Genomic DNA, 22279 nt, shown 5'->3' on the forward strand with positions numbered 1-22279 from the left:
AATGAATGCATTTATTATTTTTTAAATATACTTTTTCCCCAATTATTTTTCATGTCCTATGTCTGATATTTTTTATCGATATTGATATTATGATATGTATAATATTGATATTATAAATATATTAAATATTTATAGATGTTTATGTAGTTATTTAATTAATAATAGGTAATGCATTTATTTATTTATTAATAATGAATGAATGAATGAATTTATTTATTCCTTTTACACATACATTTAAAAATATATTTAGCATATATACACACACACATATTTATTTTAATGTATAATAATATATTTATGCATATAAATATTTTGTATTTATGTAAAACTGTATATATTTGTAGCAATAGCCAACAATACATTGCATGGGTCAAAATTATCCATTTCTCTTTTATGCCAAAAATCATTAGGATATTAAGTAAAAATCATGTTCCATGAAGATATTTAGTAAACTTCCTACCGTAAATATATCAAAACTTCATTTTTGATTAGTAATATGCATTGCTAAGAACTTCATTTGAACAACTTTAAAGGTGATTTTCTCAATATTTAGATTTTTTTGCACCCTCAGATTCCAGATTTCAAATAGTTGTATATCAGCCAAATATTGTCCGATCCTATTCTATTCAGATGATGTATAAATCTCAATTTCGAAAAATTGACACTTAAGACTGGTTTTGTGGTCCAGGGTCACATATGTATATCCTATATATTGTATAAATATTATTTATTTTATAAAAAAATATTATTTAAATAATAGTTTATTGTTTCAAAATACTATTTAAAAATGTGTGAAAAATACACAATTCTAATGTGAACAGTTCAAGTTGTTTTTAATCGCAATAGTCCTCTTTTCCACTTGGTGGCGCTAAAGGAGCATTTTTATTCTCCTCTTTGTTCTTCACACTCTCCAGCAAGAGCGTGTCATATTTATCATCATGTTCATAAACCTGTGTGTTAGAGTTCCTCAGCAGCAGTTTTGACTCCACAAAAGTGTGCTTTTGTTCCACTCTCTTTTGTGCGATTTCAGGCAGAGCGCTGTGATTGGCTGCTCGCGGCGCGAGGGGCGGGGTCTCTGATTGTTCGGGGCGGGTCATCACAGCTCATTTGCAGCCAATTAGAGCAGAGCTTCAGCAGGCGTCTGGCGGCGCAGCGTTTATTTATTTTGGGCAGAAGAAGCTTCTGACTGCCAGAGACATTCACAGCAAACTACACACACACACACACAGACAGAAATCCTGTTTAATATTTTGGAAATGATCCCAGAGAAACGCATCTGACTTGGGGAACGTCTCAGCTGAAGATGATGATGTTTGTCTGCACGAGCGTTGATGAAGAGTCATTTTCTGTGGCCTGTCTCCTCAAACCCCTCCGCCCCTCCAAACCAGCCCCACAAACCACTTCTGATGGAAAATGCAGATGTTTGCAAGTTTCCTCCGCGCGCACGTGGAAATGGTTTGTGAACGAGAAGAGGGTTTAAACAGAGACGCTTCTAAAGGCCTGATGAGATCTGATGCAGCAAAACCCAAACAGAGATGAATGCAAGCTGAACGTGTGTCTCTGCAAATCACAACTCGCCCACATTTCCCTCACAAGACTGAAATCAACCACATTCACCTCCATCACTGAGTTAGCTGGTTGTTTCTAGTAGGTTAACATTCCTAACAGGGAAGATTCTCTTAAAACCTTCTTCTAGAAACATTAACAGAACGCTCATTATGTTTTAAATGTAATCACACTAAAATATTAATGTTTTAGTTGGATGTTTAATTGTTAACATTCATATATAACATTTCCATAATGTTTGCATGTTCCTTTAATGTTCATAAAACCAAGAAAAATTAAAACTTTTTTTTTTTTTTTAAATGGACGTTTTGAACATTCAGAAATATCTGGAATTTATTAATGTTCTCAAAACGTTGACATAAAAACATTATTTTTATTCGTAGCAATAGCCAACAAATACACTGTATGGGTCAAAATTATCAATTTTTCTTTTATGCCAAAAATCATTGGGATATTAAGTAAAGATCATGTTCCATGAAGATATTTTGTAAATTTCCTACCGTAAATATATCAAAACGTAATTTTTGATTAGTAATATGCATTGCTAAGAACTTCATTTGAACAACTTTAAAGGTGATTTTCTCAATATTTAGATTTTTTTGCACCCTCAGATTCCAGATTTTCAGCCAGATATTGTCCTAACAAACCATACATCTATGCAAAGATTATTTATTCAGCTTTCAGATGATGTAAAAATCTCAATTTCAAAAAATGTACCCTTATGACTGGTTTTGTGGCCCATGGAGCGTTTTTTTCTGTAAAGTTGTAGTTGGACGTTCGTCTTATGTTTTTTAAACATTGTTACTTGTTTTAGAACGTTCAGATGTAACGTTCTCATAATGCTTTCAAAATAATGAAATGGAATGTTCTTTAACGTTCACATAACCAAGAAAAAAAAAAGTTTGTAAAATATTTTTAAAAACTGGATGTTCAGAGAACAATCAGAAATTGTCAGAAGTTAATTAGCGAAGTGTGAGAGCAGATCTGTGAGGGTGTCAGAAGGATGCTTGTGGTGCGTTGAGCACGTGTGCATGTGTTTTGCACGTGTGAGTGTTAATTACAGCGTTTGAAGTGCAGCAGCTCACGGACTTGAAGAACCATCTGGGCCCTAAAACACACCAAGAACATTGTGTGTGTGTGTGTGTGTGTGTGTGTGTGCACTTGAGAGTTTTTCAGTGTCACTACAAGTTTTGGTAACCAAACTGTTGTCTATCTTCCATAGACTGGGGAAAAAAATACTATGGAAGTCAATGGCTACCGTCAACTGTTTGATTCCTAACATTCTTCAAAATATCTTCTTTTGTGTTCAGTAGAAGGTTTGGAATGACATGAAGGTGAGAAAACGATGACTGAATTGTCATTTTTGGGTGAACTGTCCCTTTAAGGCAATAAATCCATTTCTTTCCAGTGTAACTGTATTATAGTAAGTTTATGTGAAGACACACTAAAGTGAAAGGAGGTTTAGTGCTGTTCAAGAGCGAATCGTCCACCTGTGTTCAGAACAGCAGGTTTGGTAACAATCACACGAGTCCGGAAAACCAACATTACCAAGCCATTAGTGTAATAACAGTCATTCAGCCTCTGCAGGAACACACACACACACACACACACACACACACACAGAGAGAGAGAACCAGGTGCTCACATGTCGTCCAATGCACTCTTTTCCAAAACACACTGATCAATCGCTCTAAAAGTGATAATTCACCCCAAAAATAATCATACTGTCACCATTTACTGTATTGTTTACTTCAGTGGAGCAGAAGAGGAGATGTTTGAATGAAAGGGAATGTCAAGCTCTGAAAGACCAAAAAGTAAAAGTAAAAAAAAAAAAAAAAATACATTATATATATATATATATATCATAACAATATTAAAATCAAAAACAAAAAATTACAATAAAATGTAATGTGTATCATAAAAACAAAATCAGAAAATTAAAAATATAAATAACAAAACCATAAAAATATCAAATATATCTAAATATATAAAAGCATCATAAAAATATCAAAACATATATCATAAAATATAAAAATATATATCAGAAGTATCAAAAATGTATAATGTGAAAATATGAGTGTCGTAGAAAAGTATTATAAAAATTACACTTTTCTAGAAAAATATCACAAGTACCGCAAAAATATAAAAATCGAATTAAAATAATAATGAAATCATTAATGTGTCATAGAGAAAGATTATCAGAAGGGAAGATTATCAGAGAATTTTTTTTTTTTTTTGGAATATGGACTTGATACTTTTATGTATTTAAACAATGTACTTTATGTATGTGAACATTCTTCTGAACGTCTGAGTGATTGTCTTTGTGTTTCTGGAGCTGATGCTGAGATGATGGAGGCTCATTGCAGAGCGTCTGGAACACATCAGGAGATCTTTGTTATTAGAGCCAGTGCGATGGCAACTCAAATCAACTGCATATTGACTCTTTTATTTCTGGAGTCTGATTTCTTCTTGGATGGTGCTAATTTGGCTTGGAAGCGGGACGAGAGAATCCGCCGCGTGTGACAGTATATGAGTTGGCCGAGCTCCGATAAACCAACAGAGGAACGTCTGTGAGCCCATAAAAACGGCTTGTGCGACTCTTCTGGGTGGGCCGGCGAATCTGGGGATAAAATCAGAGTAAGATCTGCAGAGGGAAAGTGTTATGTGTGCATGCAAACATGATCGACACGACCAAACCTGACGGCTTCGGCGCTCATTAACCGCACATACCTGATCATTCAGATCAGATTTATTTCAGACAACCTACTATACACAGCTAACAGAGAGTGTTCTTTACAAGATTTATGTAAATGTTAGCACATAACGTTCTTAAAGTAACGATTGTGGAATGTTCTTGTAACCTTATTAATATTTGATACACGTTCTCATAACATTGAGAAAACATTATGAGATCAACATTCTCAAAACATCCAATGTTCTTATTTGTTATTTCAAGAAAAAAAATAAACGTTTTAAAAACTGGGCATTTTGAACATTCAAACGTTTTTATAACTTTAATGAAATGTTAGCAAAATATTCTTAGAACATATTGTTAGCTGGGGAATTATCTGGCCTTTAATAATGATCTCAAAATGTAAACAAAAACATTATTTATACATGTAAAGTTGTAGTTTAAATGTTGCTACTTGTTTTAGAGAACATTCAAATGTAACATTCCCATAATTGTTTCAAAATTATGAAATGGAATGTTTCTTTAACATTCACATAACCAAGAAAAAAAAATTCTAATATATATATATATATATATATATATATATATATAATATGTGAATGTTAGAACATAACGTTCTTAAAATAACGTTGGAATGTTCTTGTAACCTTATTAATATTTGATATACGTTTTCATAACGTTGAGAAAACGTTCTTATTTGTACTTGATGCACGTTCTAAGAAAGGTTTTTGCAACCTTTAAATAACGGACATAAATGGACATTTTAATGTTTTAGAAACACGTAAAATCAATGTTTTTATAACCTAAATTTGTTACCTGGGTGGACTGCCATTCGACTGAATACTGGGGAACAAACCTGGTTTAATTTCCCCACAGCTCTGATCTAAACTGCATTTCATCTCCACTCACTTATGATCAACATCGTTGTCCTGCATTCCAGCTGTTTTTATGTGGATGATTTACAGCTGAAAATACTCCAAACATCAGTTGAGCTGGTTTTGAGTATGGGGGCGGAGCTATAAGGAGGTCTGACCAATGGCAGGCAGGGGGCGTGTTCATGAACTCCGTTTGAAAAGTGTGTTTGTTGCCTCCAGCGTTGCAGAACCGCACTGACACAGCCTTCTCTCCGTCTGTCTGCACATACAGTGAAAGAATGTGAAGAAGTCGCAGCTGGAGGAGCGGAAAGCACCTGGAATCGAAACGCTCTCGTCTCACTGCACACAGTCTAAACACAGACACATTCAAACATTCACACTGGATCCTCAGCTCGTGTGTCATTACTAGTGTTAAACTATTACAATCTGATCAAAGCTCCAGCACTGAGCGTTCAGGTTCAGAGCCGTTTGTCCTTCTCATAAAATCATCAGTTATACTTTATCCAGCGGTGTATAATAAATCAATTACCGATAAGCTATATTGTCAATATCGACTGTTTTTGCTCTTTTCCATCAACAAAAATAGTTCTAATCAGCAGAACCACTGCATCAACATTTTTGGAACGAATCGAGTGAGTTAATGATTCAATGACTCATGCTTATAGACAGTAGTGACTTACTTCTTTCCAGAATGATTCAACATTTTGAACAAATCGTGTGAATTAATGATTCAGTGAGCCATTCATTAAGACAGTCACTTGCTTTGTTTCTGAATGATTCAGCTTTTTTGATGAATTGAATGAGTCAACAATTCAGTGACCCATTTATACAGTAGTGATTTGCTTCATTCCGGAATGATTCAACGTTTTTGATCAAACTGAGTGAGTTGATGATTCAATGACTCATGCATATAGACAGTAGTGGCTTACTTCTTTCCAGAATGATTCAGCATTTTAGAACAAATCGAGTGAGTTAATGATTCAGTGATTCATGCATAAAGACAGTAGTGACTTGCTTCGTTCCTAAATGACTCAGCCTTTTAAAATAATTCAGGTGAGTTGACGATTCAACGACTCATTCATAAACAGTGACTTGCTTCGTTCCTGAATGAATCAGCTATTTTGAATGAATCATGAATCAGCGACTCACTCATTAAGACAGCGACTTGTCGCCACCTACTGGTGGTTTTAGTTTTATATTTAAAGTAGGCCTCCATATTTCTCCATATTTAAAGCATTAATTTTGTAACACTATGTTGTTCATGCCATCTCTGAACTGTATGTACAATTAATGCCACTTTCGATTTAATTTGATTGCTAACAGCCCTATAATATCTCATCTACTGAATAAATACATTTAAAGCTGTTAAAGCCCATATAAAGGGTAAAAACGCCCTGGAAATCTAACTCAATGGAAAAATGTATTTCTGTCACAGCTTATAGGTTCAGTATTATTTTTCACTTTTTATCCAATCCTTCTTTCTGGTGTTGTAGACGCGAACAGGCCGATTTTCCCAGAAACTCTCACATTCCCACCTGCGCCACCGGTTTACGAGAAACCGCAGCGAGATTCCAGCGTCTCTTTCTCACTGTAAAGAGCAGCGCCGAACGTTCCTGCAGATTTACAGCAACATCTGTACCATAAAGAACATCTGTTTTACATCGTCTAAAGGGTGGATGAAGATTTTCAGTGCTCTAAGAAAGCATGCTCTGACAGAATCAGATCCTGCATGTTCAGACCTCGGCAGAGAGATGCTCTGCAGATCGGTTAATGAGAGCTAAACGACTATTATCTCAACATCTGCGTCCACACTGCAACATCTGGCAACAATGAGGACCAATCAGCTCTGAAATTCGCCGTGTCTGTCAGTGAGATAAGGAGGCAAGCATGTGAAATCCATTTGCTCTGCTTAGTCACAGGACGGGAGGTAAACTCTGGGCCTTTGGCAGATCTGAGGTCAGCCGCTCCAGCACCGGGTCACCGTTAAGATGCTCCTCGGCCGACGCAGGATCAGGGAAAATCCGCCGGTGGTCTGAGAAATAGTTGATTTCCTGTCTAGTTTCACTGGAGCCAAAATCAAAGTGAGGGAATTATTTTGCGTTTTTTTGCCAGGAAACTCTTTGTTGGCTCGAAACGCTTTGATCAACGCGCTGCTTTTGTGTTTAACGGCTTTAAATACCTGCTGCATGAAAATACACAGGAATGTGCAGCTAAATGGACTTTAATTTTACTTTAATTCCTCAGCCTGTTCTTATTGTGATGAACGGTCCATCACTAAAATAAAACTGTTATTATTATTATTTTTTGCTTTAACATTAACTTCAATATAAAAAGAATTTCAACTAGTTGCCAAGGCAACATTTTTTCATTTTAATCTAGCTCAACTTAAATAAATACTAAAAATAAAAAAATAAAAAATAAATAAATAAAATTATAAAAATTAAATACATGCTTATGTTAAAAACTATATAGATACGTCTAAAAAAAACCTGACAAAACAAACAAAATGACTAAAACGGTCGAATTACAATGAAAATATAAAAACTGATTCTAAATATTAATAGAAACTATTATAGTATCTTATTAACACTAAAAAAAAAAAGCACTAAATGAAATAAAATGTCATATAAAGATGCTTGTCGTCTTATAATAATTTATCTAACTAATTTATGCAGTTCATCATGGATGAAATCAAGTCCCATCCAGCACTTAGCATGTATGCATTCAGCAGACGCTTGTATCTAATGTGACTTTCATTGCATTCAAGGTATAATCAATTGAATCGAGTGCATTTCCTGGGAATCGAATCCATGACCTTGTTTGAGCTAGAGCTATCAAAATATCCTTTTCTTCATGCCAAACATCCGTTTTACTCAGAAATACGTTTACAGTTTGCAAAAGCGGTTTCATGTTGACTTTAAAACTTGTCTTGTCAGTTTCAATGGGAGATTTTGATGTGACGATTAAAACTGATTAAAAAAACGTCTTGATGGATTAGTTTCAGCTTTTGTCTTCTCCAGATGTTAACTGATGGACTGGAGCGGTGTGGATGTTTTATCAGCTCTCGTTCTGACGGCACCCATTCACTGCAGAGCATCCATTGCTGAGACACTGACGCAATGCTACATTTCTCCAAATCTGATCCCATGAAGAATAAAAGCACATCAACACAAGCAATAATGAAGCGTATAAAGATGACGCAAGCGTTCACATGTGTAGCAGCTCACGGGAATGTTTATTGTGTACTAGTTTGTGCAAACAGTGCTTTATTCAAAGCAAAAGCCAAAGCGGAATAAACATCAAAAACAGATCCGGATCCACAGTTAACTAGTCCTCCGATCGGTCGTATATATCTGACTCAGGCGTACATTTACAGGAAAAGAGTAGGAAAAATAAGGGTCATATTTACACTATTAATTTACAAAATATAATTTCGTATAAAATGCATATAATCTGTTTTTCTGTACAAACGTGTCATTTACATTCAGTCGCAGCTCCTTTCTTGAGGTAGAGCGTTTCTGGATTTTGGTCGTCCTCTTGTCGGCGCTAAGAGCCCAGCGGTGACGTGGGAAAGCTCTCTATCGTCCGGTGATCAAACGGCTGCTCGTAAACGCTCGCGTCCGGCTCCGCCGCATGCTCCGAGTCCAGGTCCGAGTCGGCGTGAAACGCTGCGTATGGATTCTCGTGAAGAATGACGCCGTTATGAGTGCAGAGCTCCTGCTGCGGCCGCCACGGCGCTTTCCCGAACGTACCTGAGACCACAGCCACACGCGGTCATTTACATCAGTGTTATCAGCTCATTAACACCGTTTACATTAGTGTTATCAGCTCATTAACACCGTTTACATTAGTGTTATCAGCTCATTAACACCGTTTACATTAGTGTTATCAGCTCATTAACACCGTTTACATTAGTGTTATCAGCTCATTAACACCGTTTACATTAGTGTTATCAGCTCATTAACACCGTTTACATTAGTGTTATCAGCTCATTAACACCGTTTACATTAGTGTTATCAGCTCATTAACACCGTTTACATTAGTGTTATCAGCTCATTAACACCGTTTACATTAGTGTTATCAGCTCATTAACACCGTTTACATTAGTGTTATCAGCTCATTAACACCGTTTACATTAGTGTTATCAGCTCATTAACACCGTTTACATTAGTGTTATCAGCTCATTAACACCGTTTACATTAGTGTTATCAGCTCATTAACACCGTTTACATTAGTGTTATCAGCTCATTAACACCGTTTACATTAGTGTTATCAGCTCATTAACACCGTTTACATTAGTGTTATCAGCTCATTAACACCGTTTACATTAGTGTTATCAGCTCATTAACACCGTTTACATTAGTGTTATCAGCTCATTAACACCGTTTACATTAGTGTTATCAGCTCATTAACACCGTTTACATTAGTGTTATCAGCTCATGCACTTCCTGGGAATCAAACCCATGACCTTGCCGTTGCTAGCTTTACAGTAAAGTCCTATTATTTAATGCATTCACTAACATTAACAATGAGCATTTGATACAGCATTTATTAATCTTTGATAAGATGTTGATTGTTAGTTCATGTTATAACATTAACAGATACAACTGTTGATTTAATGAATGTATTAGTAAATGCTAAAATGAACACTAAGATTAATAAATGCTTTAGAAGCATTCTATTAATAAATTAATACAGTTTTTACATTTTTTAATAAATTAATACAGTTTTTACATTTTTTAATAAATTAATACAGTTTTTACATTTTTTAATAAATTAATACAGTTTTTACATTTTTTAATAAATTAATATAAATAAATAAAATGTAAATTATTACATTAATTTGATAAATTACTTTCCTACAATGATAATAAAAGCCATTCTATTCTAATATTGTTATAACTATTATTAATCATTTTTAATTTATTTATTATGATTAAAACCCATTTGAACATTGTCTTGTTGCCACTGTCTATTTTATGTTGCCAGTATCAGTGTTATTTTAGTACAATTAAGATATTATAACTTTGCACTAATATTAATATTAATATTAATATTAATATTAATATTAATATTAATATTAATATTAATATTAATATTAATATTAATATTAATATTAATATTAATATTAGTGTTTATTTTATATTTTCATTTTAATCTAGCTCAACTTAAATAAATACTAAAAATAAAAATAAAAATAAATAAATAAAATTATAAAAATTAAATACATGCTTATGTTAAAAACTATATAGATACGTCTAAAAAACCTGACAAAACAAACAAAATGACTAAAACGGTCGAATTACAATGAAAATATAAAACTGATTCTAAATATTAATAGAAACTATTATAGTATCTTATTAACACTAAAAAAAAAGCACTAAATGAAATAAAATGTCATATAAAGATGCTTGTCGCCTTATAATAATTTATCTAACTAATTTATGCAGTTCATCATGGATGAAATCAAGTCCCATCCAGCACTTAGCATGTATGCATTCAGCAGACGCTTGTATCTAATGTGACTTTCATTGCATTCAAGGTATAATCAATTGAATCGAGTGCATTTCCTGGGAATCGAATCCATGACCTTGTTTGAGCTAGAGCTATCAAAATATCCTTTTCTTCATGCCAAACATCCGTTTTACTCAGAAATACGTTTACAGTTTGCAAAAGCGGTTTCATGTTGACTTTAAAACTTGTCTTGTCAGTTTCAATGGGAGATTTTGATGTGACGATTAAAACTGATTAAAAAAACGTCTTGATGGATTAGTTTCAGCTTTTGTCTTCTCCAGATGTTAACTGATGGACTGGAGCGGTGTGGATGTTTTATCAGCTCTCGTTCTGACGGCACCCATTCACTGCAGAGCATCCATTGCTGAGACACTGACGCAATGCTACATTTCTCCAAATCTGATCCCATGAAGAATAAAAGCACATCAACACAAGCAATAATGAAGCGTATAAAGATGACGCAAGCGTTCACATGTGTAGCAGCTCACGGGAATGTTTATTGTGTACTAGTTTGTGCAAACAGTGCTTTATTCAAAGCAAAAGCCAAAGCGGAATAAACATCAAAAACAGATCCGGATCCACAGTTAACTAGTCCTCCGATCGGTCGTATATATCTGACTCAGGCGTACATTTACAGGAAAAGAGTAGGAAAAATAAGGGTCATATTTACACTATTAATTTACAAAATATAATTTCGTATAAAATGCATATAATCTGTTTTTCTGTACAAACGTGTCATTTACATTCAGTCGCAGCTCCTTTCTTGAGGTAGAGCGTTTCTGGATTTTGGTCGTCCTCTTGTCGAAGGCGCTAAGAGCCCAGCGGTGACGTGGGAAAGCTCTCTATCGTCCGGTGATCAAACGGCTGCTCGTAAACGCTCGCGTCCGGCTCCGCCGCATGCTCCGAGTCCAGGTCCGAGTCGGCGTGAAACGCTGCGTATGGATTCTCGTGAAGAATGACGCCGTTATGAGTGCAGAGCTCCTGCTGCGGCCGCCACGGCGCTTTCCCGAACGTACCTGAGACCACAGCCACACGCGGTCATTTACATCAGTGTTATCAGCTCATTAACACCGTTTACATTAGTGTTATCAGCTCATGCACTTCCTGGGAATCAAACCCATGACCTTGCCGTTGCTAGCTTTACAGTAAAGTCCTATTATTTAATGCATTCACTAACATTAACAATGAGCATTTGATACAGCATTTATTAATCTTTGATAAGATGTTGATTGTTAGTTCATGTTATAACATTAACAGATACAACTGTTGATTTAATGAATGTATTAGTAAATGCTAAAATGAACACTAAGATTAATAAATGCTTTAGAAGCATTCTATTAATAAATTAATACAGTTTTTACATTTTTTTAATAAATTAATATAAATAAATAAAATGTAAATTATTACATTAATTTGATAAATTACTTTCCTACAATGATAATAAAAGCCATTCTATTCTAATATTGTTATAACTATTATTAATCATTTTTAATTTATTTATTATGATTAAAAACCCATTTGAACATTGTCTTGTTGCCACTGTCTATTTTATGTTGCCAGTATCAGTGTTATTTTAGTACAATTAAGATATTATAACTTTGCACTAATATTAATATTAGTGTTTATTTTTATATTTTCATTTTAATTTTAATTCATTTTAAGTTGTGCTTATTTTTATTTTAGCTTTAGTTTTATTTATTTTAATAAAACAAGTTACAACTAAAAAAAAAAAAAAAAAAAAAGAGATAAAAAAGAGATTTGCCTTGGCAACTAGATAAAAAATTAAGTTACTATAATTTTGCATATATTTTAAATTAGTTTTTATTTTCATTTTAGTAACTTAGTTGTGTGTTTTGTCATTTTTATTAATTTTTATTTTAGCTTTAGTTTTATTTATTTTAATAAAACAAGTTAAAAATAAAAAATAAAAAATAGAGAAATGTAGATGAAAAAATAAATTACTATAATTTTGCATATATTTTAAATTAGTTTTTATTTTAGTTTTATTTACGTTTGTAAAACAAGTCACAACTAAACAAAAATATTTACATGGCAACTAGATGAAAAATGTTTTTTTTTAATTTAATTTATAAATAAATATTTTAAATATTATAAATATTTTAATTTAAATATTATTTAGTTTTATCTTAAATATTATTTTTCATTACAAAAATATTTTTATGGTTTTGTAGCTTATTGCGGTTAATTTATTACAAATAAACATTTATTAAGGTTTATTTGTTTAATAAACAAACATTTTAATAATTTTTTAAAAATTTAAAAATTTGTTTATTTGTCACTGTATTGTCATATATGTGTTATTTTAAAGCACTTCTCATGTTTCCCTGTACATGTTTGCTGGTTGATGAATATCTGCTCAGACTCACCCATATATGATCCCGAGGAGCCCAGAATGCACTCTCCTCTCTCACAGTCCTCCACACAGGAAGTGTCACCCAGCTGCATCATCATGTGATCGAAGGGCTCGAGGGCAGAGCTGCAGGTGTAGAACTCCCGCTTCCTGCTGCAGGAGGAAGTGGCTCCGACGGGCCGCTGCTCTGACGCACACACTGCACAAGAGAGGAAGAGCTCAGGATTAACGCTAGGGATGTAACGATTCACTCAACTCACGATTCGATTCACGATTTTGATATCAAGAGTACCGGCTCGCGGTTCATCGTCACATCTCTACTCACCGCTGTAGGTGTCGGGCAGGTCCGGGCTGTAGCGGTTGCTCCGTCTCAGCAGTGAACCCACCGGTCCCTGATAATGGCACAGCAGGGGGTCGATCGCCGCCTCCATGTCCGCTTCACTTCCTGTGTCCAGCTGGCAGAGGCCTATGGGAGGAGAAACGGTGTCATAAATACTACGCTAAAAAATCTCCCATATCAAATACAGTGAAAAACTGCAATAAATCCAACAGGAAAACGGTAAAATACTGTAGAATGTAGTTTTTGGAAATCATCTTATAATTTAGAGTGAAAAACTGTAAACTGACATTCACATCTGATCGTTCTCTTCTGTTCCCTTACTATGAAAAATAAATCTGCAATAAATATAATGAGCCACTGCATGATATTTTACAGTAAAATACTGTACTGTAATACTTTTTGAAGTGAAAAAGAACAAGTGAAATTTACATTTAATTATTTTTCAATCGCAACTGTTTATTCTTAGTTTTTTCTTGTTAGTTATGTATATTGTTTTATTTCAGCATCAGATACCATAATAGATTTATTAATAGTTTCAATTTTCATTTTAGTTCGTTTTAGAAATTTCCTTGTTTGTTTTTGCCATATTTAGTTTTTTTAATGCGTGTATAGTTTTTATTAATATTTTGAATTCATTTTTATTTGTGTGTTCCATTTTAATTTTAAAATTTGAGGAATTTTGTTGCGTGTTTTTGTTATTTTTACAAGTTTTTTGTTTTTTAAATGTGTCATAGTTTTTATTTTTAGTTATTTTAGTTCATCAAGACAAATAAAAAAATCTGACATGTTGCTATGGCAACTAGATAAAATAAAATATTTTTTAATAATGACATTTTGTTTTTTTATTTCATTTAAATTTTATTTTATAGGCAAGTAACCTTTTTTGTTTCAGTTGAGTGTAATAAGCCTACTCAGTATATTATATAAAGGTAAAATACTGATATTAGTAATTTGATCTCAGTATTTTTATTTCAGTTCATCTACGCTGTATGTTCTTGCAGTAAATTTCTGGCAACCACAACTTTTGTTTACCATAAATTGCACATATGTGTGTTTTTACAGTGAATTTCTGTGCATATAAAGAGAGCGGTGGTCCCGTCTTACTGTTGATGTCTTTGGGCGGCATGTAGAATCCTCCCATGGAGGAGCTGATGTACTGATGGCTGCTGCCGCTCTCAGACGCCATGTATCCGTCCTGACGCTCCGCTAGCGTTCCCTGAGACGACAGGTAGCTCGGGATGTCTGCCGGGAGATTCGTCTCATCTAAACACGAGACAGAAACAGGGTCAGCGGCGGTAAACGTCACAGATGCATTAAAGACGCCCGGTCTCGGGTCAGGACCAGTGTTGGGCTAGTCTATCTTAAGCCACTTTACTTGCAAAATAAATGCATCTTGATTCAAGAATCTTTTTATATTTATAATAAAAAACAAGTGAGAAAATAATTTTTTGCAGTGTATTTGTAGTCTTTGGTTAAAGTGTGGGGTCAGGACTGACCTGTGTTGGTGACGCTGCAGTCTTCGTTGCGTCGGCGTGTGTGATAGATGATCACGACCCACACTAACGAGGTTCCGACCACGCAGCACACCACAGCGATGATCACGATGCCCACCGTGGTCCAGCCGTCCTCCTCCGGCCCCAGGGCCCCGCTGGCCGCCGGCCCCGAATCACAGTTTGGGTTGGGCATGACGGCCAGTCGCACGTTCCCTCGCTCGGTGCCCAGCGGGTTGGACATCTCGCAGGTGTAGGTTCCTGCGTCTCCGTCCGCAGCGTCCACGATGATCAGCAGCTGGTTTCCGGCGGCGAAGAAGTGGCGCTCGGTCACCTGCAGCGGACTGTCGTCTTTGGTCCAGTTGAGTCGGGGCGGAGGACTGCCGCCCGCGATACACTGCAGCACCGCCGTCTCGCCCTTCACCACCGCGCGGTCCATCAGCGGACGCAGGAACGACGGCGTCTCTGCGGGAACAACGCAACGCTATCACATGACATTTCAGAACAACCATGCACACAAATTACACAAACAACGATTTCATCCAGAACCGAAATTCTCACAATATCGCTTCGTTTTCATTCCGATGATGCTGATGCATGAATAAAGCTGCACTAAACATGATTTGTAGCGCCTCCCATCTAATAATGTCCATAAGCTTTGTCGCTATTCATATATAAGTGATTTTTTTTCACAAAATTAAAACAATAAATGTGTTTTTTAATGCTCTTTAATGTGGTGTGACAGATCACTATATAATAATAAAAAATAAATACAATTTTTATTTAATAGACAAAAAACATCTAAATATTTTATGCATGCATTAGAAGACACAGCAGACATATAGGAGGAAGATACAGAAATATATAAAACTAAATTTAAACATTAAATACAGCCAGTGATAGTAAGTTATTGTGTTTTAAATTTTGATAAATATATAACTGTATTACATTTTCATTATATTTTACATAACCTGTAAGTGATGCATTTATTGTTTAATGTATATTTGATTATATTTACATGGACATTGTGTAAAGTTTTTCTAATTATTTAAATATATACATTTAAATATATTTCAAGGATATATATATTTATATATATAAATTAAAATTCTAAATTTAGGTAATTAAAAAGTTGATAGAAAAACTGGCATTAAATTTTCTAATTATTTAAATATATATATTTAAATAATTATCTTTCAAAAATCAAAAGTTGATAGAAAACCTGCCTTTATGCCATTTAAATGTTTTATAAGCAAGAGTTGATTATTAACAAAATTATCATTAAGAGTGTTGATTAAATAAATGAATAACTGATTATTACATTTTTTATTTATTTATAATATATTATTTTCTTGCTTATATATATATATATGATCATTTCTGACAAACACATGCATTCTCTTACCCAGCACCGTTAGCGTAGCGTTAGCAGAGATGGCGCCGGCCGTGTTTTGCGCAGTGCAGCTGTATACGCCGATGTCCTCCGTCTTCACGTCCACGATGAAGAACACGTCGTCCCTCGGCATGACGTGCATCCGCCGCTCGCGGGCCGCAGGGAAGTCCGTGCCTCCGTCTTTCTGCCAGGCGATCTGAGGAGACGGGTGTCCGCTGGCGGCGCACTCCAGACGCGCGGTGGCTCCGGCGCGGATCGTCAGATCCATCGGCATTTTGGTGAAGTACGGCAGCACTGCGGGGACAAAACAGATTAGGGATTGTTTTTGCACTTAACCCCCATAATGCATTTGGGACAGTTTTGACCCGGAAGGGATGCATTAATTTTTTTTTTTTTAATGCATAGTTTTTAGTAAGGAATCAAAACTTTGAAAACGCTTTAAGAGCCTCAAAATACACATTATTTATTTTTTTCAGATTTTTTACAATAATTTTTTAAGAGATAAAACCATTTGATGTGTTCAGGTCATTTTGACCCAAGTATGTATGGGGCACCATTAGACGACAAAAATAATTTTGTAATATTATTTACGAGTTTATAATAGTGTCAAAAAAAAAAAATACATCAATAAATACATTTAGCCTGGAACTGAATTTTGATGAACATGAATATTTCATCTGTTAATGAACCATTGGAGAATAAAAAACAGATCACTTTTTAATCTGAAAGTGAAAGTTTATGCAAGAAAAATGTAGTTTGAAAACTTTTTAAGAGAAAACTTTTGTTAGAAATAACTCTGTAAGTTTAATAAATTTAGACCGTTTTTTTAGCAATCATGAGATACATTGAAAGGAATTTAATTAAATTCCATTCATTCCACTAGGCATGCATATATATATATATACATATATATAAATAAAATTTGTATTTTTAATTATTGATGTTGATAATTTTTGAATATATCATTGTATGAAATTTATAAGAACATACCAGTGTTAAACTAGTGGAATGAATGGAATTTAATTAAATTATAAATTATATATATAGAGAGCCTGAGTTTTTTTGGATGTAGTTCATGTGATTCTTTTATTAATTTTTTTTTTTTTTTTTTTTTCACATTTACTAATTAATGAGAAGTTGCTGCTCAGACACAATATGGTTTTAGTTGAAAAATACTGTCTGAAATAATTAACGATTCTTCGGGTAGAAACGGACACAAAATGTGAAATCAGCAGAGATTTTGAATGCATTATGAGGGATAAATAGTAGGTTATGAAACAGATTCAGGATCATGTAAACTATAAATAGTTCATCTGGATGTAATTTGTGTGAATGTGTCGGGCCGAACACTTACTGTGGACGGTGAGTTTGGCTTTGATGGAGTACGAGGAGCCGAAGTGGTTGGAGATGACGCACTGGTATTTGCCCTCACTAGTGAACTCCACGTGGCGCAGCTGCAGTGTGGTCGTGTACTCCGTGACCTCTCCGGCCTGAGAGCGCAGGTGAGCCTGGTTATGGATCTCTGCGTCGTTCAGGATCTCGTTGTCCTTCTTCCAGGCGAAGGTCATCGGGGAGTCGCTGGAGCTGGCTGCGGAGCAGATGAACGTCACGTTGGTGCCTTTGATGGCTGATTGTGTCTCAGGCTGCACGGTGATCTGGGGTTTGGGGAAATCATCTGCAAAGCACAAAAACATCAAATATTAATCATTTTTATTATGTTTTGCATTTTGGTTCAATTTCAGTTTAGCTTCCGTTTTTAATGCTATTTCTTGCATATACTACCATTCAAAATATTTCTGAAAGAAGTCACAGTAAAAATACAGTAAAAACAGTAATATTGTGAAATATTATTACAATTTAAAATAACTGTTGACTATGTGAATATATTGTAAAATGTAATTTATTCCTGTGATGCAAAGCTGAATTTTCAGCAGTCATTACTCCAGTCTTATTTTAATTTATTCTAAATATTTTAATTTATTATTATTAGTGCTGTTAAGCGATTAATCGCGATTAATCACATTCAAAATAAAAGTTTGTTTACATAATATATGTGTGTTATTATGTATATATAAATACACATACATGTACATATTTAAGAAAAATGTTTATACATTAAATATCTTTATAAATATTATAAATTATAAGAATATACATATATGCATGTAAATAGATATAAATATTTTCAAAATATATATACATGCATGTGTGTGTATTTATATATATATATATATATATATATATATATATATATATATATATATATATATATATATATATATATATATATATATATATATATATATAATAAATATACACAACGCACACATATATTATGTAAACTTATTTTGGATGCGATTAATCGTTTGACAGCACTAATTATAATTATTTTTGCCATCAAAAATACAGTAAAAACATTGAAATATTATTACAATTTAATATAACCGTTGTCTATGTGAATATATTGTAAAATCCAATTTATTCCTGCGATGCAAAGCTGAATTTTCAGCAGCCATTACTCCAGTCTAATTTTAATTTATTCTAATTTGATCAAAAATAATACAGTAATAGTGTGAAATATTATTCCAATCTAAAATACGTGTTTTCTAATATGCTGATTTGCTGCTCAACAAACATTTCTGATTATTATCAATGTTGAAAACAGTCGCGCTGCCCAAAATTTTTGTGGAAACTGAGATACATTTTATTTTTCTGGATGAATAGAAAGTTCAAAAGAACAGCATTTATTTGAAATAGAAATCTTTTGTAGCATTAGAAATGTCTTTACTGTCATTTTTGACCAATTTAATGCATCCTCGATGAATAAAAGTATTAATTTCTTTAGAAAAGGACACAAACACAGTTTTATTTGTCAAATGCACAACAGTTTTGATTGAAAATATGAACAGAACTGCTTCTATGCAGTTTCAGGAAATGGAATCATGAATAAGATATTTTAAAAGACGAGCCCAAATGAACCGGAGCGACGGCTGAAACTCGCCCACTCACCGCACACAAACTCATCCTGGGCAACGGCAAAGACGCTTTTGCCCTTGAGCATATGTGGATGGGCGCAGCTGGCGTTCACCAGAGGAAGGAAAGCGTGCTCGGCCACCCATGGAGAAAACCACTTCAGCTGGCAGTCGCACAGCAGGCTGGACGTGTTCAGGTGCCTGACGGAGCGAGAGACACACGTGAATAATCACTGCAGGTTCATGAGTGTTACGCAGCTTTATGTGCAAAAGCAGAGATTCATACGTACAGCTCTGTGAGCTTCTTCATCTGAGAGAACGCGTTGGCTTGAACCGACATGATGCCGTTGTTGCTCAAGTCCCTGCGATGCGAGGAGAGAACAGACGTTTAGGAACCTAATAAACACACATCACCATCAAACACTTCAGATCTGAGAGAGAGTCTCACAGCTGCTCCAGCATGTCCAGGCCTGTGAAGGACTTCCTGGTGACCGATCGGATACGATTGCCTTGGAGGAACCTTGAGGAACAGAAAAACAAATGGTTTCAGGAGAGTGTTTCCTTCAATGATAATAAACCTATTTAGAGCAAGTGAATCAGGGGTGTCAAGCAACTGAAGTTTTATGATGTGTTGAATAATTAATAGTGCTGGGCAATGATTAATCACGATTAATCGCATCCAAAATAAAAGTTTTTGTTTATATACTATATGTGCGTGTACTGTGTATATTTATAATGTATATATAAATACACACATATGCATGAATATATTGTATACATGTATATATGCAAGAAAAATTTTGTTTATATATTAAATATATATATATATATATATATATAAATATATATTTATATGTAAATAGATATAAATATTTTCAAAGTATATACTGTATGTGTGTTTGTACATAAATTATAATAAATATATACATTTATTATTTAATATTTATATGCATATTTAATAAATAATAAATATATACATAATAAATATACACTGTACACATATATTTTATAAACAAAAACTTTTATTTTGCATGTGATTAATCAAGATTAACCGTTGCCTAGCACTAGTGAAATTAATTGCAAATTAATCGCACGTCAATTATCCAAAAGATTCATTGTGTTAGATAAGATTAGACATTACAAAAAAGTAGCTTTAGAAAGAAATATTTTGATTCAGCATATGTGATTTTTTTAACAAATTAAAAAAAATTTTTTAATGAAATGATGCTCTCAATGTGAAACTAAAAGTGCCAGAAGGTGGCGTCAATGAATGAGTCATTGAATCATTCACACAACTGATTCATTCAAATGATTCATTGAACCGATTTGCTCAAATGGATAATTCATTCAGAAACGAAGCAAGTAACTTTCTTAAAGAACAAATCACTGCATCATCGACTCACTTGATTCGTTCAAAACCGCAGATTCATTCAGTAATGAATCACCGCTGTGTGCTGCTAGCAGACGCTCAACAGTTCTGCTATTTTCATTTGCAAAATTGAGCAAAGTAGACAACATTACATATAAAATGTAACAAAATTAGATATTTTTGGGAAAAACAGCACTCTTGTTGGTGTGATATTACTAAACCATATCATATGATATAAACATAAGAGGGGCATTTTTTGCGCTCATATCTTGAATTTTAAGCTCATATAACTACATTCACGCAGTCAGTCGTCGTCCTGCATCATGTTCATCAATGTAAGATAACATACAGGTCTGTATGTCAAATGCGTTAAACTGACAGATAATATCATAAACAGTGAAAAAAGCAAATAAGATCACTCACAGTTTCCTCAGATTGTCGAGAGCAGAGAAAGGGCCGTTCATGTCCTCGATGGTCCATGAGATTTCATTATACTTCAGATCTCTGGAGGGGGCGAGAAATCAGAGAAACCACACTGTTAAAATCCACACCCAGAAAACACGACTCGTAAAGCTGCTGCGACAGAATGTTACGCTGAAAATGAGCTTGCAGCAAAACAACCAGAACAAATCCTGATACTGACACAAACACTGATACTGACACCCAAACCCACTGTTCTTCTTCTTCTATGGTCACATCCTCTCTAACATCCCTGCATTTAACACTTTTTACCATGATTACTGCACAGAATTCTGCTGACTTTCCTCCAAAGTTGCAAAAAATTAAAATAAAATCAGATTCTCCATCAATCATTTTCTAGAAAAATCAGTGCGTCTCAAATCTGATCATCAGGATCTTTCCAGAAGCTTTACTTTCACTGTTCCTCAGCGGAGGAGTGATCGTCATCTCACATCTTCTGAGGAGTGTTTATTTCTTCATCTATCAATCAGCATTGCATTGCATTATATGTTTGGATCATTTCAATCTCATCTTGCTTATACATATTATTGGAAATGTAGAGTGATGACTGATATGTGACCCTGGACCACAAAACCAGTCATACCATCATCTGAAAGCTGAATAAATAAGCTTTCCATTGATGTATGGTTTGTTAGGATCGGACAATATTTGGCTGAGATGCAACTATTTGAAAATCTGGAATCTGAGGATGCAAACAAATCAAAATATTGAGAAAATCGCTTTTAAAGTTGTCCAAATGAAGTTCTTAGCAATGCACATTACTAATCAAAAATTAAGTTTTGATTAATTTACGATAGGAAATTTACAAAATATCTTCATGGAACATGATCTTTACTTAATATCCTAATGATTTTTGGCATAAAAGAAAAATTTATAATTTTGAGCCATACAATGTATTGCTGGCTATTGCTACAAATATACCTGTGCTGCTTATGACTGCTTTTGTGCTCCAGGGTCACATATTTAGATTATTTTATGAAAGTATATACAGTACTGATACAAAGTTTACATTGCAAGCATCAGAATTTCATCATTTAAACATCAGCATCTGCACCAAATTGCACATTTTTACTCAGTTTGAATCTTGAGCTATTTTTCCTCCATATTCTCACAATATCAGACTATACGAGCTATAAAAGCTTGATGGATCAAATATGATACAAAACATAAGACACATAGATTCTGTCTAAAAGTACAATAACCTCTTGCATTAAAAA

General features: G+C 34.2%; 1 protein-coding gene across 1 annotated transcript in view; it reads right to left on the reverse strand.

The window, feature by feature from the left end:
- Window positions 1-11102: 11102 nt before the first annotated feature.
- lrig3 (leucine-rich repeats and immunoglobulin-like domains 3) overlaps window positions 11103-22279 on the reverse strand; it is a 28374-nt gene continuing 17197 nt past the window's right edge. Inside the window, exons 9-19 of the mRNA XM_058774167.1 lie at window positions 21006-21086; window positions 19662-19733; window positions 19504-19575; window positions 19251-19414; window positions 17596-17916; window positions 16254-16535; window positions 14855-15313; window positions 14463-14621; window positions 13344-13484; window positions 13035-13217; window positions 11103-11663 (exon numbers count right to left, since the gene is read on the reverse strand). Coding sequence (XP_058630150.1) covers window positions 11458-11663; window positions 13035-13217; window positions 13344-13484; window positions 14463-14621; window positions 14855-15313; window positions 16254-16535; window positions 17596-17916; window positions 19251-19414; window positions 19504-19575; window positions 19662-19733; window positions 21006-21086 — 2140 coding nt within the window. The 3' untranslated portion in view covers window positions 11103-11457. The remainder of the gene's footprint in view (window positions 11664-13034; window positions 13218-13343; window positions 13485-14462; window positions 14622-14854; window positions 15314-16253; window positions 16536-17595; window positions 17917-19250; window positions 19415-19503; window positions 19576-19661; window positions 19734-21005; window positions 21087-22279) is intronic.

This window comes from Onychostoma macrolepis, chromosome 04, assembly GCF_012432095.1.
Source record: "Onychostoma macrolepis isolate SWU-2019 chromosome 04, ASM1243209v1, whole genome shotgun sequence".
Taxonomy (NCBI): domain Eukaryota; kingdom Metazoa; phylum Chordata; class Actinopteri; order Cypriniformes; family Cyprinidae; genus Onychostoma; species Onychostoma macrolepis.